The sequence below is a fragment of the Anser cygnoides genome, chromosome 6, assembly GCF_040182565.1.
Source record: "Anser cygnoides isolate HZ-2024a breed goose chromosome 6, Taihu_goose_T2T_genome, whole genome shotgun sequence".
In the NCBI taxonomy this organism is placed as follows: Eukaryota; Metazoa; Chordata; class Aves; order Anseriformes; family Anatidae; genus Anser; species Anser cygnoides.
This window is the reverse complement of record NC_089878.1, coordinates 24,543,246-24,568,207: the sequence shown is the minus strand read 5'-3', so window position 1 is coordinate 24,568,207 and position 24,962 is coordinate 24,543,246. Positions and strand designations below refer to the sequence as shown.

The 24,962-nt window shown below is 43.5% G+C and overlaps 2 protein-coding genes across 3 annotated transcripts in view; both read left to right on the top strand.

Annotated features, from left to right (window-relative positions):
* Window positions 1-14,555, top strand: part of PSMD14 (proteasome 26S subunit, non-ATPase 14) — a 47,016-nt gene extending 32,461 nt beyond the window's left edge. Inside the window, exons 8-12 of the mRNA XM_066999489.1 lie at window positions 5,466-5,573; window positions 8,156-8,230; window positions 10,476-10,601; window positions 11,916-11,978; window positions 14,128-14,555. Coding sequence (XP_066855590.1) covers window positions 5,466-5,573; window positions 8,156-8,230; window positions 10,476-10,601; window positions 11,916-11,978; window positions 14,128-14,226 — 471 coding nt within the window. The 3' untranslated portion in view covers window positions 14,227-14,555. The remainder of the gene's footprint in view (window positions 1-5,465; window positions 5,574-8,155; window positions 8,231-10,475; window positions 10,602-11,915; window positions 11,979-14,127) is intronic.
* Window positions 14,556-18,139: 3,584 nt separating this feature from the next.
* Window positions 18,140-24,320, top strand: TBR1 (T-box brain transcription factor 1). Of its 2 annotated transcripts, XM_066999484.1 has the most exons (7): window positions 18,144-19,305; window positions 19,658-19,812; window positions 20,136-20,257; window positions 20,522-20,680; window positions 21,347-21,408; window positions 23,193-23,310; window positions 23,416-24,318. In XM_066999484.1, the coding sequence occupies exons 1-7, from the start codon at window positions 18,614-18,616 to the stop codon at window positions 24,034-24,036; spliced, it is 1,929 nt and encodes a 642-aa protein (XP_066855585.1). In that variant the 5' UTR covers window positions 18,144-18,613; the 3' UTR covers window positions 24,037-24,318. The 2 variants fall into 2 exon arrangements, with proteins under 2 accessions (XP_047928254.1, XP_066855585.1); XM_048072297.2 differs by having other exon boundaries at window positions 18,140-19,305; window positions 23,193-24,320.
* Window positions 24,321-24,962: the final 642 nt, after the last annotated feature.

Below are 24,962 nucleotides of genomic sequence, written 5' to 3'. Positions count from 1 at the left end.
AAGGCATATAGCTTTAAAAACTTGTGGCTTTGCTACTTGTGAGTTATGGATGCATGCCCTCACTTGTCAAGATAAATGTATTATACTGTAGTTCTCTCCCCTCCCAGTATGGATGTTCAAGTTGTACAGCAGATTTGACCACAAATAAGCAATTCTCTAAGGATAGAGAAGGAAAATGCACATACTCCTAGGAATATATTTTTCAGAGCTAAAATTGACATTTTATAAATAATTTCCATGTTGCAAACTTCAAACTCACAATCACAGCAATTCAGTGATATGCATTTGGCATGAGTCAGTTTCAGTTCTTAGCGCTTTTCATTGGAAATGGCATAAAAAGTAAGATTTCTTTGAATTTTTTATGTTGTGGGCTTACAGGGGACAGAAGATGTTCTTCACTTGTAGCTGTCTAACAGTGCATGGCAGCATAAATAACGAAATGGTCATAAACCCGAGCTGCACTTCTCAAGTCACATGTTCCGTTTCATTTTTAAAGAATCTAGAAACAAACTAAGCAGTTGATAACAGGTCAGTTGCAGGTGATAAAAGATATTTTAGATGGGACATTACTTCTTTTTCCACACCTTGCATAACCACGTTTGATCTTTTGCATAGTTTTCTTTAAGCACTAGTATGTTTGTTCATAAACATATGGCATAAACAATACATTGCTATTTGAATTCCAAGGAAACAATACATTTTTAAAGATAGTCACCATATGTGATACATTCTTCACTGGAAAAAATACTGATGCTAGATTTTTTTTTTAATTTCAATAAAAAGGATGGTTTACTTCTAACTGAACCTTATCATTAAAACATAGTAGACCTTGCAAAACAAGAGTGTTTCTTTAAATATTATTTGTAGATTTGCAAATGGACTAATTTAATAGAATCAAGTGGGTAAAGTACTCTTGAAATTGTCTTGATTTTTTTCACACAGTTATGGAGACTGTTTTAGAAAAAGTGGTAATCTACATGGCACGCTGTCAGAAGAAGCTAAAATAAGTCCAGTTATTAAACATTCTAAATTTTAATCACACCATTATTTTTAATAACCATGTTCACTATAAAAGGCCAGATTTTTATCTAGTTACCAATCGAGGAATCCAGCACTTGTGAATAATCATATTAATTATAGCTATCCTCAAATTTATAAAATAAACCAAAGATAATTGTAAATTTCGTTTCTAAAACTCCATTATGCAAGTTCTATTCTGGGTTGGTGACCCCTGGGAAATGCTTGAAAAATGCAGTATAGTTATTGTTTTTTAGATTATTATGTTTTTTTGAAGCTAAGACAGATGTACAAAAAGATGCAGTTTTTATTTTGTATTGGCAGCTTCCAAATATTTAGTATCTATTTCCAAGAGCTGCAATTAGTAAAGCATCCATGGTACTGAAATCCACACATCCCACAAGCTAATTATATTTGCAAGGTCAGATTGAATACATATTTTCAGAAAAATAAAGGGTTATATAAATGTGTCTTCTACTTGGCTGTTATATCACAGTTTGTTGATCTGGAGTATAATGTGTACAATTCACAAATTTGTCTGATAACAGAAAGTGGTGTGTGATTGTGTTTATTTTACTAACCAGTATATTCACAGCAATCACTTCCAAATATCTCTCCAGTAAAGATGTGTTAATTACAAAACAGACAAGGTCTTCTATTATATTAAAGCTACTAACAAGAAGACAGCAGGAATCACACATGTAAATAGCATCATCAACCCCTATTTTAGTCCTCTGTTTTGATCTGTGAGTTGCGCATAGACCAAAGGTGCTATTAAAGACTCAGTATATGAAATAGGCAGCATTATATGAACAAAATTTATTCAACAAGAAAACAGACCTTTAACATGAATTTAACAAGCCTGAGAAATTATAAACTCTCATATGCTGCAGATTCATGCAGTGATAATAAACAAAAAAGGAAAGTAAGAGGTTTCCTTAAGCTAGCCAAACTGCTAATGGTTTTGTTATAAGCTGTCTGCTGTTGAAATGACCTCTGAAAAGTCTGAAGACACTTGTACTCAGAGAAATTAAATGGTCAGAGTGGTGAAAGAGTTGCACTGCGGAAGTACATTTGAAAAAAATCCTACCTTCTTATTTCTGGAAAATATCCCAATGCTGCAGACTTTTGTTTAACTTCTTATGTCTATAGAAAGAGAATTTAGCATGAAGCTTGGAAACGGTAGTTTTTACTAACATATCACAAGATGCATCAGATAATTTAAGTGTAATGACAACTTAAAATTTTTGGATGAGGAAATACCAACTTCTTAGCAAAATTCTAAGTAATCAAGTGGGGTGTTTTTTGTTTTGCTTTTAATTAATCCTTAGAGGTTCTTTGTTCAAAATACCATATCTAAAGTTTCCATCATAAAGTGCAGTGTGACCATGTTGCTGTCACCTGATTACATCACGCTGTACTTTCAAGATACGCAAACGTACAGAGCAGACTTCAGCTTGTGTGCACCTACAAGTGCTTACTGGGGCTCTTTTCTTGAATCTTACTGTGGCATAATCAACACCTAGTTCACCCATTGCTCATTAGTAAACTGGACATTAATGAGTCTATTTATTTTGGTATAATCCTCTAAAAGAGGAACTGATTTGTTCTCACCATGAAAAAAGCAATTACATTTGGTAGAAGCCAATATGTAGGAATTGTTGTTGTATTTATGCTTTTATTGCATATTAGGTCTAAATTTAGCCTCCAGGTTGTTGAGCATGTTAGCTTCTTTAAGATGGTTGCTATAGAGATAGCAGCAAATTCCTTTAATCTTAGTGTAGTTAAAATATTTAGTTACCATTGGTCGTCATAGCGCAAGTAAGACGAGAAATACCATCCACATGCGTACTCATGGTGCCCTTCTGAGACTGTAGGAATTACAGTTTTACCTCAGTAGTCCGTACCGCTTTCTGTTAGTGCAGCCTGCCCAGCTGAGGCGATGTGGTACTTCAGGCCTCACGCCCAGGTGGAGCCTGAGGCCTACCGGAAAGCAATTGTGATCAGAGGAAAGACTCTAGCTTAACAGTCAGTGTCATTCTCAAATATTTTAGCAGCTAGTTCTCATGTTTTCGTGTGAAATTTATCCGAACATAACCTTGAGAACACTGACTAAAATGTTGAATTTATTATCAAAACCAAGTTTAATCTGTTGTTGTCGTTATTATTATTTTTTCTTCTCGTTTCAAATGGCTCAAGAACCAAACCAAATCCATAGTTTATGAAGCTATTCATTTTTGGATAAACTCAACACTTTTTAGAGAATTTCTCATTTAAACTCAAATCAAGGAGCACGGCCACTAAGATCTCAAGTTATAAAGCAGCTCCTCATGATTTTGGGATGGTGCCATGCAGATGTTTCTTGCTCCTCAGGGTAAATTTTTATTTGCTAGATTTTTTTCCCCTTGTCTAGCTTGTCTCTGGAGACCTGCAGTATGGATTTTTTTTTATTTGCTTGACTTTTTAATTTATACTGCCTGTTTGTTATGGTTGGGCATTTCCAGGTGTTCATAAATTGGAGCATCTGGTTAAAATGGAACATGGAGAGATAAATACAATAGCTTGTCACAAGCGTTTTGAGATAGAGAAAAATCTGTTAGTAATAAAAAAGGAAAAATACAATTATTTTATATCTTTCAACAAGGAAATGTATAGGTAAATAGAAACTATTTAAGGTCATTTTGAGAATTATTTTTTTTAAATTATTCCCCTCAGTAGCATTAACATAAGATGGCATTTTTTCTTTACCGCATATTAAAAGTAATTTGTTTTTATTATTATTCATAAAGGGAATAAAGTGCCACTGTTAACTGACATTAATTGGGTCAGTATCTAATATTTTTAATAAAAACATGTTTTGTACGCTTTCTGCAGGCTTTTTAAAGACATGATATATGCAGAATATTTATATCATGACATATATTGGGGCAGACACAGCTGGCAAGGTAGCTGAGAGTCTGCCCAGTAGGCCATAGTGGTACTGAGTCACTCAACACAGATGAAATAGTTTGGTCTAAAAAAATAAAGGTGATGGGTTACTAGTATTTTTGAGTTTACAGTTGGATAAATATTTATTTTGTTTAAATACCTGCCTAATCAATTAACTTGCATCAATTTTATTTACACATGAATAACCTCAGTGACCTCAATAATTCTATTACAGTCTTAATCAAATTGCATATGTATTTAGTTAACATTGCTGTAAATCAAGAAGAAAATGCTAGAATAATGTGGGAGACCTGATGTCACTTTCTCTGCAGACTTTTGGTAGCAAACAGTGTTTGATTTCGTGTTTTTTCAACACAAAAGATTTGATTCAGCTCTAATTCCTCAGAATATCAGACCAGTCATATAAATGTATTTTTTGTTGGTCATAGTATGGAGAGGAAGAGAATAAAAATGGGTGTAGTAAAAGCTGCTAAAATGAGATTTAAACTATTTAGCTAAAAGAACTGGGATAACTCCTCGAAGCTAGACAGAAAAGATGTCTGCAAGTATGGCGAGAGCTATTTGTGGGCCTGCATGCGGCCGCGTATGACCACAAGTCTGGCTAAAAGACCAGGACCCAAACAAGAAAGGTCAGCTTATGGTTAGTCTGTAATGGCAAGTACCCAGCAAGAGTAGCTTCGCGTGTGTTGCTGGTATGTTCTCAGCTCCATCACACCTGACACTGATGTTGGATAGGTGATTGGGTTTTATTCTATGGGCCATGCAATACTATTTCCAACTATTTTAATAGACAAATTCAGCACAGGACAGAATAAAAATCAGTGATGGTTTTCCTTTATTTGCAAAGAAATAGCACTGAATACTACCTACTGTGTACCTTTAAATCATAAATGACCTTGGTTTTCTTTTACTCTGTTTTTTATTCCTGAGCATGACACTGACAAGGACTTTTTAATCCATCAGACAGTTTATAGACCCTTTCGTAGTCACAAGAAGCAAAAAGCATCTGACTAGAAGGGAATACATGGGGCAAGTTCCTTGCTGGCTATAATTTTGTTGTCATTTCAAGTATTGTGGTAGTATAATTGATGTGACAGGACTGGGCTTTAGACTCGGTCCCTTAGCTTGTGCTCACTTTCAGTTTTAGTCTCTCTCTGTCATTCATTTTGATTGGATAAGATTTAGGTGACAAACATATGCATACCTTTGAAGCTTAGAGTAAGCATATATAAAAATTCCATGTTATCTGATTATATCATGTCTATAAAACTTACAACTCCATGGAAAAGGTAGTAATTGGTGTCACCTTACAATACAAGGTAGTGTAGTGTGCTGATAGCATAGCCAGCAGGAGGCTCTTTTTTATTAATATTATAATTAAATGATTTTCTGGATAAAGGCCAAAAACAGATGAGAGTTGATTGTGCCTTGTCCACTGTTGCTTGGCACTATTAGTTGCATTTTCTAAAAAGAATTGACTTGACATCTTGTTTTTACAGGTTGTTATTGATGCCTTCAGATTGATCAATGCTAATATGATGGTCTTGGGACATGAACCAAGACAAACAACTTCAAATCTGGGTCACTTAAACAAGCCGTCTATCCAGGTAAACTCAGTGTTGATAGTCCTGTGAATTGCAGGATCTTTTCAGCAATTTTGGGGGCAGGTACCTAAAAACAGTAAGCTATAAGTTTGTTTATTGTTCTCTCTTTAGCATTTTTCTGCATGCATTTGAAGTTGATGTGATTCATCAATAGAGTTATATATATGAAGAGTTTAGAGTTGAGCCCTAAATTAGCTAACTGAGTGTGAATGCCTGTATAATTAAATACAGCAAAGGTTAAAGTACCGATTTATCAAAATGCAAACTTTAAAGTAACAACTGATGCCATACTGTGTGACGCGAGATAGGTAAAAGATTATCCATTTTCAGTGCTGTAATTTAAAAAACTCCTTGTTAGCATGTCCGAGCTTTCTTAAATATAAATTATTCTGAAGCAAATTATGTAAAAAGTTTCTTCTGTATTAATGATGTTGCCTTTCTGCTGTATGCATATGAAGTTTCTTGCTTAATATGTAATCTAGATTTAACATTGTATCGTGTCTTAAAAAATCATTTTGAGATGATACAGTAGTTTGGTGAAAAAATGGTGGACTAGGAGATTCAGTGGATTGTTTGGTTGTTTCAACTATAATGCTTCCTTTGAGAATATTGTCTTGTATTTCTCTGCAAGCATTTGTGAAATTCAGTATTCAAAGTTTGATTTCTAAAGTTGACGCTTTGACTAGTGAGACAAAAATGTTGGTCTTCAATGAAGCAAAGTTTTGTTTCAAGAAATAGCTTCTGATCTGAAGGAAGTATTCCCGAGAGAGATTAATGCTTTTTTCTGTGTCATTCTTCTGCCTCAATGTCTTTTCCTTTTTTCTCCCCAGAAAACTTTTCCCTTGCTATTCCCATGCATTCTAAAAGGCATGTGTTCTGACACCCATGAATCAAAATTCATAGAATCAGAGAATCGTTCCTTCTCTTCTGATCTATTACTTAAACAATCAAAGCAATATCTGCTAGATAAACATACTAGCCAAAAGACAGTATGTTACTCGTGGTAGGACTGACATAGGGGCTAAACGTCTGCTGTAAGAGAAATGCCCTCTGGGAGACTAGATCACCATACCCCTAGCTTTCAAAAGATCAGTTCCTTTTTATTACTTACACATTGAAACCCTTTTTTAAAATAATGATAATAAAATCCAATAGCTAAACAGTGTCTGCTTCAGAAGCTGGTTGTTTTACTTTTGATTTTTGAATTGGTAAAAAAGTGTGAACAGTAATGAGTATGAAATAACCAGTTAATACTCTTGATTGGATGTAGGCAAGCCTGCGCTTGCATATTTCGGGAGAATATCCTAACTGTGCTTTTCTGGACCATGTGTAATGACTCCTTTTGTAAACCCCTGTAGTATTGTTCAGCTTCATTATTTTAAGATCACTGTCAGTATAGCATGGCATATTCTAGCCACGGGAGTTTTTGGTTTCTCTTGTGAGAGTGTTTTATTTTTTGTTTGTTTATTTAATTTCCAAATTGGTAGTGAGCTGTTGCAATGTCACTGTTAGCCTAAAATCGTGGCTTAAAATGAGACTGTTCTTAAGCAGTGTCGTCTGTGTCCCCCCCCCCCCCCCGCCTTTTTTTTCCCTCTAAGGACTCAGTTTAGTTTTGCTTTTGTTCTAAGGTCATGAGTACAGTTCTGACACAGTTGAGCTCAGCAGCAAACTTAACAGAGATTTCAGCTAGGCTGCAATTTCTTTCTCCACCAGTAGTTTTAAGGTATTTCTTAACATCTTAGAAATAAATATCCCCTTTTGTATCCCTTCATCTCTTTCTTTGTGTCTTTTTTCTTGTCTTCCTTTATCAACAGCTTTTTACTTGCTTTTTGTCTGTGCATCCAATTTGTAAGTCATGTTGGAATGGTGGTTTCCATTTGAAACAAAATGCATGAAGAGCAAGGTTTACTTTAAAATGTAGAGCAAGTGTTTATTTTATGGGCTTCAATTAATCCTGTTGCAGTTGCCAAACTACAACTTCTGTTCAGGGTTGAAGTGGAATGATTGTTTACCTTTTACATTTGTCAACTCTTTAAAAGAGTGATTTGGGAAGAGGGGAGGAAGGAGAAAGGACAGGTGGAGAAAGTAAGGACAAATTTGCAAAGCTGAGAATTGGCTGAAGCTACTCTCTTTGTACTGTAGCTCAGAATATAAATGTGGAAAGGTTGGCAGTGGTTGTAAATAAAAGCACTCAGCATTCTTTAATTTGTAACTGAAAGAGACATATTTTAGTAGATGTGATAGCCAAATTTATTGAGAGGGGTAAGATTTGAGAGAAATACCTGCACATATGTATCAGTCAAAAGTTTGCAGGCAGTTAATCACTTTTTCCTATGATGGCTGTTACTTGTGGAATGAGTCCGTGCTTTAGAAACAGAAAGTATAACCACCAGTTGACAGACGTTGAAAGACAGAAATAGGAACAGGTATATTTATCTGATATGTACCTATAGTCTGTTGTGCTTTTTTTTTTCTTTTTTTTTTTTCCCCCTAAGTGATCTTTGAAGGTGGCTGTATTTAAATGAACTCTTCCTTTTGTTTCAATGGTGAGTAGCTTTTATACAAACTTTCTCTGAATTTTACAGGCACTAATTCATGGACTAAACAGACATTACTATTCCATCACTATCAACTACAGGAAGAATGAACTAGAACAGAAGGTAATTGTTTTAGCTTTTATTCAGAGGACAAAGAATTCTGCTCAAACTACTTAAGAATTGTGGTAATATTCTAATTTAATTGCTGATACTTTCAGTAGTTGTTTTAACTCTCCTGCAGTTCATGGCTTTTCTTCCATAAGAAAGCACTTAGATGTGTAGTAATGATGAAACCTTTCAAAAACACATTCTAATATTTGTGTAAGTAGTTTGACAACATTTTTCTCCATGTTTTATGGGAAGTTCTCATGCTGTTCTCCACACTTAACAGGTTTGTGCAAAGTTTAATTTTCAGTGATTTAGGCTGAAAAAGTACCAGCTCCCTTAGGTTCTCACAGGCTGGAATTACAGAAGACTGAAGAATGTATTCTCTGAACTGGATTTGTATAACCAAGGAGTCTCAGGCTTTTTATTGGCTATAATCACTTCAGCAGTGCTTCCGGTTGGTATGAATAGGGCTCTCGAAGACTACACTGAGCGTCAGGAAGTTGTGATGTCCTGCTTAATTCACAGGACACATTTCTTCCTTTACACAAACTTCACACATTACATAGAAAAAATATTGTTCAGTAACTGACAAAAAATACACAGTTACTTTTGTATCAGACTTCCTCAGTCACAAGTAAAATCCTCTAGCTTGACAGTCTCAACCAGGAAAAAAAGTTTATAGTCTACAGAAGTTAGTTCTTGAAAAGCCAGATTATGTCCTCAGTTATGACTATGCATGTTCCTGGCTTTGTTACAGTTATAAATTGATTTCAGAGTTGGAATTCATGATGCAATGGTCAGAATGGTTTTCTTACTTAATTTTTACTTTTAGAGGGCTAAGAATAATAAAAATAAAACCAATTTTGAATAATGGAAGAATAATCTTGCAAATCAGGGAGCTGAAAGGAGTTTGTGAAATAGATAACCCTTTTTAGACAGTATTCTAGCTTCCAGACTATATTGTTTACATTAAAATACAACAGTGTGGCTGGTCCAGTCTTATCTGAAGTTCCAAGTGTGTATGTGGTTTAATGGTTTACATATGTAAATGCAAGTAAGAGAATAATTTTGTCCAAGTTAAGGAAGCTTCAATTTGTGAGGCAGCACGTTATCTTTACATGTCTCACTTAAGGTAGGTTGAGATCTCAAAAATCCCTTCATGGTGATGGTTCCCTCCATCTGTAGAAAGAAAAGTACATGCTTCACGTGTTGGATGAGGAGCCCATCACACAAAACCGTACTTTAAAACCCAGATAGCCAAGCTAATCTATCCATATGCAGTTTGCCTACAACTCTTTCTGCCAGTAAATAAGATATTGCTAAAACAATATATGACACTTTCAACTCAGTTCATATGTTCCAAAGCCAGTTTTCTTTGGAAGCAGCACAAAGGATGAAGTATCTGCTTTCATGCAGGTAGTAGGAATTGCAGGGTTTATAGGTTCTCAAAGACCTCTGTAGTAAGTGTTTGCAAATTGAAGGCAAACTGAAACTGTTTGCTGAAAGAATCTTCCCTACAGTCCTTGAGTGTGCAGAAAATCTGCAAAATAGGCTTTCCTTATGCATGAAAATCAGGAAATTACCTTTGTAGTTATTTCTTCGCTTTTTCAAGACTGTCAGAATGTCATCAGAGAGCCAAGTACGTTTCAGATATTTCTAATAGTCCCTGCGCTTATCACCATCAAAAATCTGTTTCATTTTATCATGTAGTTTTTAGGGCTCTTTACTTTGTAGGAAGACAAACACAAGTCATTCTTTGGTTGCTTTTGAAGTTCACTTCTTCACAACTGTGGCAGCTGCTTGCATACAGTTCAGGATAATCACTGAAGCCTAAATAAATACCTCATACATTTAATCAAAGCATTAAAATATTTTTCGAATTCATCAGAGGCCAGATCCTTCAACCGTTCCTTATGTGGTAGCTAAAATATTCACCTTCCTGCTACCTCTTCAACAATACAATCGTGCATTCTCAACCTCCAACAAAAATACTAAATTACAAAAGAAAAACGTTCCCATCAGAATAAATGTGACCCTGGTTTATATGCCTCATTTTCATATTTAGAGTTCAAGAAGTTTGGTCTTTAAAAACTTAAAGGAAGCCTATTGTCTGCTTTAGCAGAATATTTGATTACTGTAGTTACTTAAACATTGCACAATCAATAATTTTTATTATACTCTTACTACTATAAATTAGACATCTGTGTAGTATTTTGAATGTATTTTATGATGCATGCTCTAAACAGGTTTTATTTTGCAGATGTTGCTAAATTTGCATAAGAAGAGTTGGATGGAAGGTTTGACACTTCAGGACTACAGTGAACACTGCAAACTCAATGAAACAGTAGTGAAGGAGATGTTAGAATTAGCTAAGAATTATAACAAGGTATTCATACCCCATAATGATATAATTGTAACTGTTTATGAAATGAAGAAAGTTATTACTTAATTCCAGAAGCAAAGATAATTATCACAGCCTTACTCAAAATGACTTGTAAGACTAGACTGTAAGAACAAAACAATCATTGCAGAACTCTTTTGAACCTTGGGGGTTAATCTGATTTGTATAATCTGCTTTCCACAAAGGGTTTCTTGGGATTTGTTTAAATTAGGCACAAGCATGGCTTTAATGGCATTGTGAAGATTGTTTCCCCCATTTATTAATCAACTATGTGAAGTTGCCTATTAACTTTTTTTAAAATACTATGATAGCTCTTCAGGCGTTTTCACCAAGGTTTTGCCCTGAACTAGCAAAATGTTTAATGATGTGTTTTGCTTGGTAATGGGAGTAATCACATTAATTTTGTAGTTGTGCTTGGTGAAGAGAATTTCAGATTCCTGTAGCTCAAAATTGATTGTATTATTCATTCTTCAGTCAAGGACTACTTGACCAGACTTCAGTATAACAGAATAAGGTTGTTTATCGGTATTGTTCCAGTAGATAGGTGGGTAGTAAATATTTAGAACTCATTCTGATGCCTAATTTTATGTTCTTTTTAAATAAAGAAATTATTATTGATGTTGTAAGAAAGAAGGATCACAGTTATTTGTGGTGTTTTAATACTGGCATTTACACTTAGAAATATTGTTTATAAATCATAGATGTCTGCAACTTTTCAATAAGTAATAAGCTTGTCAGTCATTCTTGATAAATGGTATTTTTTTTAACTTCCAAGAAGTCTTTAAAAATAAAATTCAGTTACAGGTTAGTGGATTTACATAATACAGACTATGTGTTTGAAAACAACAGGACATTATAAAAATATATTGACTCTAAACAGTATAAAATGTACTAGTGATCAAACCGCTAGTAGTTGAAACAATGTAGGTGACATTATTTTTAATTTTTTTTTTTTTATTTTTGCTGTACTAGTTCAATTGTCTTCAATTATCTTTACTGTCAATACTCACTTAGGATTTTTTGTTTGAAAGTTTTGTGAATACATCTTGCTTATCTGACAATAAAACCATTCATGAGTATTTACCTTCATCTTTTGTGCTAACACTTAGTAATTAAAACCATGTCTGCTGAAAACCTGAAGTAGCTTTCCTTTTGACTTTCTAAAATGTGTTGCTGTTTGATTTTTCCTTTTTCTCCTTTTTTTTTTTTGTGAAAGAGAATTATATTTGAGAATCTTGTGGTTGGGGGAAAAAGTAAATGAAATCTGAAACACTGACCTTTTCTGTGTTTCGTTCACAGGCTGTTGAAGAAGAAGATAAGATGACACCTGAACAGCTGGCAATAAAAAATGTTGGCAAGCAGGTGAGGTGCGATGAATTAGAGTGAGGTGGAATGATACGCTTCGTTCATTCTAAATATTAATTTTCATATATGTGTGTAGGTGATTTTAGTTCTACATGCAAGATATTCTCAACTCTAAATAATGAATTTATTTTTGCTGAAGATTGTTGTGTAAGGAACAAGGCTTTTGACCTTAGGTAATCTGCAGTATATCTGCAAGTCATGTTCTACATGCGTTTATATTAGATGCAGAGGAATAGTGTTGAGATTTCTTCCATTTTTTTCCCTTTCCAAGGAGATACATAAAGATATCCTAGTCTGTTGTACTGTCAGAGAGGCCAAAACCATGACGACTTTTAAAAAACAGTACTACTGAAAAAAAATGGGGGTGTAGTTGCATACATTATCATGGCTAAAGAGCCAGCTCACCCCTGTCCTTGGTTCACGAACACAGTCAGTGCGTAGCTCTGACATGTACATATGCAAGTAAGCTGCACTGCTTTGTATTGCTGTTGAAGCAAAACAGTTTAGGACCATAGCTGAAACTGAAAACACCTACTCAATTCATTCTATCCCTTTGCAAAGTAAGGATGTGTAGAGGACTTGACAGAAAACCATTTCTACATATCATTTTAACCTAAAGGTTGAGGAAATGTGCTTTGGTGGAGGAGAGGAGAACAAAACAGGTTGGTAAAAGGTTGTGTTCAAAATTCAGGAGGGGCAATGGAAACAAAAAAATAGCTTTAAAAATACTAAGCATGTCATTGAAAAACCAGTATATATTGTATTGTTAGTGGCAGTAGAAGAATCTAAAGGCTTCTGGATTGCTCCTATGTGCCAGCTTCTAGCAGCTATGTCATAACACATCTGCACTATTGTTCAGTCACTCGTGTATTTCTGTAGCATTCAGAACAATAAAGTTTATGCACACCTACACATACATAAATATATATAATTAAACATTGTAACAAGGATTGTATTTTAAGAGTTTTGATGTCATCTCAAACATAACTCGCGTTTCATTCGTCTTTTAAATAATTACACGCATGTGGGGGAAAACATCTATTTTGATGCAGTTCTTTATAAAGAAAAGCCATTTTTTCCTGTTAAAATTACTAAGTAATTTCTGTGGTTTTTTTCTCTGCAACTTATATAGAAAATTTTGTAAACAGACAGCTGCTCGCAATAGGTATATTATGTTATTGGGATGCATTTGCTAAGAACAGAATATTGGAGAACTACATGATCTTTCAAAATGAGTTATTTAAGAAAGCTTACATTTTATGGCATTCCTCACATGCCGATTTTCCAGTTCACTTTTACATAAATTCAAATGAGTTCATTAGATTTTGACAATAATTCTTTTAAAGTAGTAGATAAAATTCCCATATGATTGCCTTCCATGTTTTCTTTACAAACAAGAATGCTACAACAATGCAGCTGTAAAATTTAGAGATGTTTATTAAACGTTCCTGATAATTTTGCAGTATTTTCAGATTAATTACTTAATCTTGATTCTGAAAGTTATTTTAACCGTTTATGAATATAGTTAAGTTTTCAACCAGAAATAATGTAATTATTCTATGTGAATGCCCACAAGTGCACACTCAATTGAGTTATAGTGTGTGGGAATGTGTATTTTCATAATGCTGTTCAGGTTTAGCATTCTATTTGTCAGAACATTTGAACATCTCATTGTGCATTTTCTTGATAGGTATAAATATGTTAATTTTCTCAGTTGACACAACTATTCAAAGACTGTGTTAGATCATGCTTGAGGCTTTACAGGATTAGAATACATATTTGTACAAAGATCTGAAAACAAATTGCAGTGTACCAGAACTGAGATTAAAATATTGGACCTAGTGAGATGCATAGTGAATTCCACGTGTTGTGTTTTGTCCTTAAAACTCACAGCTGTCATGGTTACTCTTCAGATGCTGGATAGAAATTTCCTTCCTAAACCTATCCTCTGCTTCTCTGAGTGATAGTATGGACTAATTGTTTGGCAATTTAGTCATTTGCTAGGTCTTGTTAGAAAGGAAAATCTGGGAGCTTCACTTTCCTCTCTTCCTTAAGTCACAACCTTCTTACATAGAAATGAAGTAACTGAAATCCTTCACAGAGATATGTTTTATTCATTTCTCGCATGTTATCCTTTTTATTTCAGGACCCCAAACGTCATTTAGAAGAGCATGTGGATGTGCTGATGACTTCAAACATTGTCCAGTGTTTAGCTGCTATGTTGGATACAGTTGTATTTAAATAACCGATTTACTGTTTGTGATGCTTTCTGTGTATATTTGTTTATTGTTTCTAATACTCACAAAACAGAGACTGCTGAGGCTATATTTGATTAAACAGAGACATCTGACTTCATTTGCAGTCTAAGCGCAGCTCAATAACACCTTTCAGTCTCTAATTGTGCAGTTGCTTCAGTTTTTTTATGTCAGGGTCTTTACAGACTCCAAAGCAATTCAAGAACACAATGTGGGCAAAAATGTATTACATTTTCATTTAATATTTTGGGAAAAAAATCAGTAGTACATATATATTTTGATTGTTGCAACATAATAAAAGTACATTTACAAGCCTGTCTTAAGTTCTGGAAGGCCTTTTTTGTGAGAGTGGGGGGAATCAATGGTGTAGGAAAAGTGCTGGTAAAACGTATTTCTATCCACTGCAGAACTACTGAGATGTTAGTTGCTAGGACAGCAAAAACTCTCTAATGAAATTTGGCTTCCATTGATTGCTAAATACTCTTTTTAAGATTTTATATATATACACACATATATATAAGCGCTGAATTCCAAGGATATACAAAAAACAAGTGCTGAAAATTACGATGACAGCTCCCTTTCAATATTATTCAAGCTGTAATATCCACAGAAGACAATTGACCTTAAGAAAATGAATTCAGTTATGCTGATAACTGAATCACACAACTCTCACCAGCGGTGTCATAAATAGCACTATTCTGAGAATAAACATTAAAGTGATGGGGGCTGCTGTAGGGTTATATGAACCCTCCCTCCTGTGAAAGAGGAGGTACATAAGATACAGATATATGGAAGGAGTCCCAACTGGAATGTGACATTTTAAACCCTTTCCATGGACTAGAAATGCTTACGGAAGGGCAGGTGGGTTGGCTGCTTGGTTTTAAGCAGACAAAACCAAGTAACTGTGGTTGGGGAGTGACTCTGGGTTTTGGGCAGGGGTGGGGAGGTGCATTTTAAGTATTGGAGATGCTTAGGCTGATTTGATTCTTTTGTCTGGGTGGAAGTGTTCTTTCTGTATCGCTCATTCACAATATTTTAGCTGCTGGATTTTTTTTAACTGCAACAGTTGCGACAGATAAATAGTTTAGAACTCATCTTTGTGTTAAAGATTTTAAGTTATTTGACTTATTTGCATCATAAACAAATGGATCATAAATTTATGTCTTATTTTCCACATTGTGCCCAGTTCTTTCCTATTTATTTGTTCATTACCATTCAAACATTTTTCTTTTGTTTGGAATTTCTTATTTAGGCCTTCTACCATTTTAAAATAACTCTCTCTCAAAGTATATTTAGTGTGCATTTACTTCAGAGGGGAACATGCAGATTTTTGCAGCTGCCCTCCTTATGGCCTTCCCTCTGCCCCCACAGTAGGCAGCAGAGTATCAGACTGGGAAAATGTAGACGTACCAAACCACGTTTGTCTGCCTGCAGTTAAGATAAGTGGAAATGTTTCTGGCGGTTTGCACTAAAAACCAGCCTATCACTGGGGAAGGTTGTATTTGGGCCTTGCCATTGTCCAGTATATGCTTTCCTGCTGCACCCTGCGGAAACGAAGGGCAGGAGCTGATGTGGGGGCCTGCAGTGGGGCTCTGCATCCGTGCGCCCCTGTAACACCAGGAAGGACACGGATATTTGGGGGCGGTCACAGGTAACATGGCACTGCGGAACCGGCGAGGAGCTATTGCAGTGCTGCAGTGTACGCATGCGTGAAAGGCCAGTGCAAGCTGGGAGCCGAAACAGTAAGTCTTGCACATTTTTCTAAATTTATTTTAACAAATGTACATCTTACAGAGGGTAGCTGAAGGAAAGCTGCTGGAGATGCGGATCTCCTTAGTATGAGCGTGTGCTGTAATAGCCTGCTTTCTATCCAGTCCTTGGTTTGACTTGGAGGCACAATTTTCCATTTACTAAGATGGTTCATGAATAATCAAAAGGCTGGGTTTTGGGGCATCTTTCCTCATTTTTGTTCAGTCCTTTAGGAGCTACGCAGAGGGATTTGGAAGCGTGCACGCATGCTGTAAGCTGAAAAGCAGCAGCCCATATACCATCCAGGAAGAAGAAAGGTTTTTCAAGCAGCCACCTTCTGAGCCTCCAGCCGCAGCGGAGCAGACCTTCATTAGCAGCTTGACCCCTCATCACCTGTCAGCACGAAGGATGGGCATATTGTATTAGCAAACCTCTCCTTCTTTCTACGACAATTCTGTAACACCACCTGCCATTGCATATCCCCCTATTATACCAGTTTAGGAGTTGTGCACTGAAGATTTTTGGCATATATTAACACTTCCATGTGATTGGCAGTACACCACTGAATTCATTGCAGCTCTGCATGTATATGGGTGTAGCAACATAATTCAGGGCAGCGTTTCCCAGGGTTTAGCTGTGTTTCGACCCATCTCCCGCCCATGTATCTAAATCCATTACCTGTTTATCGGTTTCAAGCAGAGAAATGCAAGGGTGGGCATGCTGGTGAAACAAGTGTCAGAAACAGTAGTTAGGACTGATATTGATAAAACTATTTTCTTAGCACTGAAAGGAGAAGGTAGAGTATGGGAAGTTGCCTGCACTGTACCACGAGCCAGCGAATAAGCTTACCTGCTCGTTTTTTGCCTCACAAAGGATTTTATTAGAATAATTTCCGTGCAGAGGCTGTGTATGCCGGCCTCCCTGAGACACCACGTAATTGAACTAGCGCAGTTTTAAGCCACAGAAAAATTACTAAACGGCTGTGAGATTTGGGAGCGTTGAAATACGCATTCTGACAAGCCAGCCTGCTTCGTGCCTTCTCTGGATTTGAGTTTGCGAAGTTTCGGCCTGGCTTCAGCTGATTACGTGTCGGTCTTGATTTTATTATGAGGGGGTCGGGGCCGCGCTAACCGTGAGTGGAACTGGAAGCCGGCTGCTGGGTGTCGAGTGGAAAGAGGTGTGCTCTGTAACATACCTCAGGTCCACATCGCTAAGGGGAACACTACGAAAAATGAAACGAGAGAGCTCCTCCCGGAGAAAACAAAAAAAAAAAAAAAAAGAAAGGAAAAAGGGTGATTCTAAAAACTCATCAGCTCGCCTGGGAAGAGGCACGGGGAGCGACACTGAGGCGGCGGAGAGGCAGGCGGCCGAGTGCCCGGCGCGGGGCTCGCTGCGGGCCGCGCCGGGGCTCCCCCCGCTGAGGGACGGCGCTCACCGCCCCCCGGAGATCAGGGGCCTCGCCCCCGCCTCTAAGCCCCGGGGGGCTCGGCTCGGCCCTCGCGGGGCTGCCTCCGGGCCCCGGGGCTGCTCCCGCCGCCGGCCTCGGTCGCCTCGCTGAGGGAGGGCCGTGGCGGCGCTGCTGCCGTGAGGCGAGGCGAGGCGAGGCGAGGCAGCCGGTGACAAATGTATTACAAAAGCGCTCTCCCCTCCCAGCGCTGTCTGTGGGACTGAGTCACTGGGGGAAAACAGACACCGAGTGGAAAGCGATCCGGAGCCGGATGGACGCCTTCTCCGCTGTTTTGCTGACGATCTGCGGCATTACAGCGCCCTGCTAAAGTATCTATTCACTAGAGACCCGCAGACACCACGCCAGGGCAGCGCCGCTGATGGTTACTGCGGAACTTCAAAGGGGAGACCCGCGGCCGCCGCGCTGGGGGCTCGGGAGGGGCGGGGGGCGCTCGCACTGACGGGGGGCTCCCGGTGAGGGGCTCCGGGCTCCCGGTGAGGGACTCCCGGTCCCCGGTCGCCCCCGGCAGCGGGGCGAGCGCGGCGCCGCCCGGGTGAGCTGAGGGCAGCGGCCCCCGGACCCCCCCAGCCCGGCCCTCCCCCGGCACCCAGAGGCGGGGGACAGGCGCGCAAGTATTTGGAGAAACGCAGGGCTTTTGGTTTATTTTGCAGCCGTAGTCAAAAAATAAAAATTAAAAAATAAGAAAAAAAAAAGAAAAAGAAAAATTATAAAAAAAATGCTGGAAAGGTCACATAATAATGAGCTCTTACAGCAAACACACTCTTCCCTTCCCCCTTCGCCTTCCTTCTATCTCACAATAAAATCATCTCCTTCAATTTGCCATGATCGTCGCGACCAGGAGCCAGGTGATTATCCTAATTAATGTCTATCTAATTAAATTACTGTCAGCGGTTAACCAATGGCAGAAGCCGTTTCATCCTCTCCGCAAGCAGCAAGATCAAAAGTGAGTCTTTCCTGATTGCTGCATAGTGTCAATTGGCCAATCTCTTCTCCCAGGGAAGGAAAAAAAAAAAAAAAAAAAAAGTAAATCAAACGTTTGGGAAGCATTTGGTGGATGAAGTGCTTTCTGTCTAGTGAGGGTCCCAGGATGTCTAGCTTCTGATACTGAGGAGCCCTTTCAGATCCAGGGACTGAAGGGTTATTACTGTGGTGCTAGAGCTATGCAGCTGGAGCATTGTCTTTCTCCCTCTATCATGCTCTCCAAGAAATTTCTCAATGTGAGCAGCAGTTACCCACATGCAGGCGGATCTGAGCTTGCCTTGCATGATCATCCCATTATCTCGACCACTGACAACCTGGAGAGAAGTTCACCTTTGAAAAAAATTACCAGGGGGATGACGAATCAGTCAGATACAGACAATTTTCCTGACTCCAAGGACACACCAGGGGACGTCCAGAGAAATAAACTCTCTCCCGTCTTGGACGGGGTCTCTGAGCTTCGTCACAGTTTCGATGGATCTGCTGCAGATCGCTATCTGCTCTCTCAGTCCAGCCAGCCCCAGTCTGCTGCCTCTGCTCCTAGTACCATGTTCCCTTACCCCGGCCAGCATGGACCTGCTCACCCAGCCTTCTCCATCGCCAGCCCCAGCCGCTACATGGCTCACCATCCTGTGATCACCAACGGAGCTTATAACAGCCTCCTGTCCAACTCTTCGCCGCAAGGCTACCCCACGGCGGGCTACCCTTACCCCCAGCAGTACGGCCATTCCTACCAAGGGGCGCCTTTCTACCAGTTCTCCTCCACCCAGCCGGGGCTCGTCCCCGGCAAGGCTCAGGTCTACCTGTGCAACAGGCCGCTCTGGCTGAAATTCCACCGGCACCAGACGGAGATGATCATCACGAAGCAGGGGAGGTAAGCCGCCGCGCGGACCCTCTCCGGGCGCCGGGGCTGCTCGGCCGGGGGAGCCGCCCGCTGCCGCCGCCGCCGCCCCGGGGGAGCCGCCCGCCGCCGGGGCCGGTGGTCGCCGGGGCCGGTCCCCGCCGGGGCAGCCCCCCCCCGGCTCCCCGCGCCCCTTCCCCGCGGAAAGCTCGACGTTTCGGGAGGGAGTTGCTTTGGATTTTTGGTTCCCGGTCGCTACCGGGAGCCGGGAGGATAATGCACAGCGGGCTGGCTCCTCTGCGTGTGCGTATCGCTGCCGCTGGCTTGCTTTCCTTCTTTCCTCTCTTTTTTTTCTTTTTTTTTTTTTCTCCTTTCCTTTTTATAGGCGCATGTTCCCTTTCCTAAGTTTTAATATTTCTGGTCTCGATCCCACGGCTCACTACAATATTTTTGTGGATGTAATTTTGGCGGATCCCAACCACTGGAGATTTCAGGGAGGCAAATGGGTTCCTTGCGGCAAGGCGGACACCAATGTACAAGGCAAGTTCCTCCAATTAACACTTTTCCCGACACATATGTAGGTGAGAATGATTAATTAAAGCCTTTGTGGACTGGCTCTAGCGACTTCTTAAACGAGAAAGGGCCAACGATGCTTTTTAGAAAAAGAAAAGGAGGGTGGCGGAGAAAGTAAGAGGTGATCGGAAAACGCTGCTTTAATCCCGCTCTGTTAAATGAAGGCGGTTTCGGCAGAAGAATAGCGCTAACTTTAATGGGGTCCTTCGACCCAGTGTGCTGCTGCAGAGGCAGAACCAGGCTACATGCGAGAACCGTGATGTGGTGGTGTTTTTTGTTGTTTCGCTTAGGAAACCGGGTGTACATGCACCCCGACTCCCCCAACACGGGAGCCCACTGGATGCGCCAGGAAATCTCCTTTGGGAAGCTAAAACTTACAAACAATAAAGGAGCATCAAACAACAACGGGCAGGTCAGTGGGGGAACCGCAAACGCTCCGCTAGTGTTTTTTTTTTTTTTTTTTTGCGTTGATGCTTCAGGCAGAATCCTGCACTCTCCAGTCGGAAGTGTATATGCATTATATATATAGTCGTTATTTTTAAAGACCGTTTCCCCAGGCGAGGGTAAAGGGGCGGCGGGGAGGGGAGAGCCCTCGCGTCCTTTGCCGCGGGCATCGCTGCCCCGTCCTGCTGCTCTAACCCCGCGGCCCCCTCCCTCCTCTTCCTCTGCCTGACAGATGGTGGTTCTGCAGTCCCTCCACAAGTACCAGCCCCGCCTGCATGTGGTGGAGGTGAACGAAGACGGGACGGAGGACACCAACCAGCCGGGCAGAGTGCAGACCTTCACCTTCCCCGAGACCCAGTTCATAGCGGTCACCGCCTACCAGAACACCGATGTAAAGAGCTCCCCGCTCCGGCCCCTTCGCGCTCCCCGCACGGCCCGGCCGCTGCTCCCGCTCCCCCGGGGCTTCGGCACCGGGAGACCGGGGCCTCCCCCAGTCCCGTCCCGTTTTGCCTCCGTGGCGTGCCCCGGGGCCGGGCCGGGATCCCTCCGGGAAGCTCCCGCTCGGCGGAGATCAATTGGCGAGGCATCGATCGCACCGGGGCGATGGAGCAGCTCCCTCGAATTAAAACCTCGTTACCGCCTTGGCCGCGTTTCGGCATGGCCGGGTGGCGGGGCCCCTCTCCCCGGTGACATATGTTCGGGCCGCGGCCCCGGGTTAATTATTTGGCTCGACGCGAGCCTCAACTCTCAGCTACCGCTCTGCGGGGCGTTTCGCCTCATTTCTGGGTTTAAATATATTCACGGCCCTGCGCTACGCGTAATTACACTTCTGAAAACATGGGGTTAAACACGAATTTTTAGCGTGATTTTTAGAATAAAGCGAATCGTAAAATTCGATTTTTGGTATCTAGTGGCATGCCGCAGCTTCGTTTTTCGCGTTTCAAAGGCAATTTGATCGACTAGAGCGAAGCTCGGTGCTTTTAAAGGCGCGGTGGCTGCAGCAGGGTGCATTCTTCGTGCTTTTCACACCGTGCGCTCTGCTCCTCTGTTTCCCTAGATCACACAGCTGAAAATAGACCACAACCCTTTCGCCAAGGGCTTCCGAGATAATTACGACACGTAAGTAAAACCGCATTTTTCTTTCCCTTCTGCCGGCTGCGGGCACCCGTCAAGGGGAGAGGCTGGGGGGCGCGGGCAGCCTCCCCGCCACGCCGCCCCGGGCGAGGGCCCCGCCGGCGCCCGCTGCGCCTCTGCTCGCCTCAGGGCTGCGAGCACACAGGGGCTGCCTCATTTTGGGCTCCGCATACCCCGGGGGATCCCCGCACCCGGCCCCCTTTCTTTGCGCCCCTTTCCAAGTTCGCGTTGAGTTGCGCGCAAGGGCCCCGCGCAAGGCGCGCTGCGCGCCCGCCGGGTTTGAATAAGCCCGGGCTCCGCAATCCCTGTGTCCAGGGGATTTTTTTCTCCTGTCTCGTTTTGTTCTCCTCTGGGGTTGGAGTGTGTGGTTGTTTTTTTTTTTTTTTTTCCTCCTTTCTTGCATCTGGGTGGAGCTACAGGCTGCGAAGTTTTTAATCGCGGTTTGTCCCCGCGCTGCCTCCCCCACTCGCAGAGCCGCCCGGGGGCTGCTGCCAGGGCCTGGCTGCTGGGGGGCGGCCGCCCCGGTCCCCGGGAGCCGAACGGGGACAGCCGGGCCCGGCTGCAGCAGCGCTGCCGGCTGCGGCTCGCCCCGGCCCAGGGCACGGCCGGCGGGCACCCCGGGCCCACACACCTCCACAGCCCCTCAGGGCGCAGGGCAGGCGTAGGGCGGCTCAGAGCCCCGAGGGGGCGGGCGGCCCTGGAGCTGCTCGGCCCCTCTGCAAGCCCCGGGGCCGCAGGACGGGGCCGAGCCCTTGCGGGAGGGAGGAAACCTCCTCGTCCCTCTGGAGCCTGCAGCCGGGAGCGGCCTCCCGCCCAGCGCCTCAGGCCTCTCGCAGCGCTCCAGCTCCCCCCGGCAGCGGCATTTCGCTCCCGTAGGGGGAAGCGACGCCGAGGCCTGAAGTAGCTCCAGAGGGGCCCAGGGCCGAGCAGAAGCCCTCCCCGAGGGGACCGCCCCGTCGGACAGCCGCTGCGAGCCGCGAGGGGCCGGGCGCCGTGAGGGCAGCCCCGTGCCGCCGCTGTCGCTTCTTGTGCGGGCTCTGCAAGACCCGCGGCCTTCAGAGAGGCTTCGTGGCCTTCGCCCCCAGCCTCAAGTGCTTTTTCCTTTTTCAGAGGGGGGAAAAAACTTTATAGGGCGTCACTTTAAAGGAGACGGGGGGAGGGGGAAGCTTCGATGTTGTCTAGCACGTTGGATTTGTTTAAGGGCCAAGTTTATTTTGGATAAGAAATTCCAGGAGGCGTGGAGGGTTAATTAAAGCACAGTTTTAGCCTGAATTAAATACAGATAGTAGTTATTCATCCATTAAAGTTTTTATAATCGCAAATTGCAGCCCAGCATGGGAGAATTATATATAGGCCACGCAGGGAACACTAGATGCGTCTGGTTCTGCATTTCCTACAGTAGGTGTTTAAAGATTAGCCTAATTTAAACCCAGTAAAATGTTGATGGTTCGTCTGCGACTCTCAATAATAAGTGTTAAACAGGCGCTATAACGCCGCAGCCCGCCGTTCCCGCTGCTCGCTGCACACGCCTGGGTTGCCTGTGGCGCACACGGCGGGACTGGTCAGCGCGTGACGGAGCGGGGATTTCAAGCCCTGGGCTGAGAGCAGGAGCCCCCTGGGCTAAGAGCAAGCACCCCTTGGTCCCAAAGAGCAGCTTGCCGTGTCCTCCCCGGCTAGGGCCCTGTCTCCCGGCCCCACCGAGGGCGGCGGCTCCCGCCCGTGCCCCCGACGGCGGCGCCCACCCAGCCCTGTCCCCTTCTCTCCGGCAGGATCTACACGGGCTGCGACATGGACCGGCTGACGCCGTCCCCCAACGACTCGCCCCGCTCGCAGATCGTGCCCGGGGCCCGCTACGCCATGGCCGGCTCCTTCCTCCAGGACCAGTTCGTGAGTAACTACGCCAAGTCCCGCTTCCACCCCGGGGCAGGAGCCGGCCCGGGGCCCGGCGCCGACCGCAGCGTGCCCCACACCAACGGGCTGCTCTCCCCACAGCAAGCCGAGGACCCGGGGGCCCCGTCGCCGCAGCGCTGGTTCGTCGCCCCCGCCAACAACCGCCTCGACTTCGCCGCCTCCGCCTACGACACGGCCACCGACTTCGCCGGCAACGCGGCCACGCTGCTTTCCTACGCGGCGGCCGGCGTCAAGGCGCTGCCGCTGCAGGCGGCCGGCTGCGCGGGGCGGCCGCTGGGCTACTACGCCGACCCGTCGGGCTGGGGGGCGCGCAGCCCCCCGCAGTACTGCAGCAAGTCGGGCTCGGTGCTCTCCTGCTGGCCCAACAGCGCGGCGGCGGCGCGCATGGCCGCCGGCAACCCCTACCTGGGGGAGGAGGCGGAGAGCCTGGCCCCCGAGCGGTCCCCCTTGCCGGGCGCCGAGGACTCCAAGCCCAAAGATTTGTCCGACTCCAGCTGGATCGAGACGCCGTCGTCCATTAAGTCCATCGACTCCACCGATTCTGGGATTTACGAGCAGGCCAAAAGGCGGCGGATCTCCCCGTCGGACACCCCGGTGTCCGAGAGCTCCTCGCCCCTCAAGAGCGAGGTGCTCACCCAGCGGGACTGCGAAAAGACCTGCGCCAAGGACATCGGCTACTACGGCTTCTACTCGCACAGCTAGGCGCGGCCCGCCGCCGGCCCCGCCGTCCTTTTGCACAATAACTCCTCCGCGGTTAGCGCACTGACCCCCGCCCCTAGCTGCCCCATCCGTTCCCCCGGCCCGGCCAGGCCCGGCCCGGCCCGGCGGGGAGGCGGGCAGGGAGGCAGGCAGGAGGCCGAGCCGCCCTCCCCGCCCGCCCCGCGAGGCCCGGCGGAGCCCCGGGGGCGCGGACGGCCCCGGCGCGGGCGCCCCCCCCGCGCCTCCGAGCCCCGCTGGTCAGTAGGATGTGTAGACTCTCTCCAGCCGTACAGCGCTTCCTTCCTTTTACCACGGATGGATACTAGGGGATGGTAGTAATAGTGGGGAAAAAAGAGCCTGTGAAATGCCTGTACATAGGGTTCTAATTTATTACTTTCCTTTGGGTTTGTTTCCTATTTGTTCGGATCTTTTTCTTTCTCTTTACTTTTGTTTTCACTGTTAAGTCGCAAAACTTAGATCTTGTTTAAATCCCCTCACTCTCCCCCCGCCTCCCCTCCCCGTGCCCCCCCTGCCCCTCTCCAGGTGAACACTCTTTCCAGACGCCTCTGGAAATGCTGAGCGCCCCGTAGCCGTACAGCGAGTAATGGGTTTCTCACTTTCCCCGCAGTTCCTCGCATGAAATAATTACGCACTGCCCTGGGCTAACACAGCTACGGAATAGCTGAGCTTTCCCTTCAGAAGACCAGAAATACGTCTCGTAGGAAAGTCGATTAAAGTAGCATGACGCCTTCCAAAAGCAAAATTAACTGCCTCTGTATTTTTTTCTTTAAAAGGAATAGCTCGACATCAGCAATATTATGATTTTTGTGGTATTCCTCCCCCCCTCGCCCCCAAGTGCCAAATCCATTACTGGTCCCTGCAGGTGCCAAATATGCTGACAAACTCTTTTCAAATTTCTTTGCAGTTTT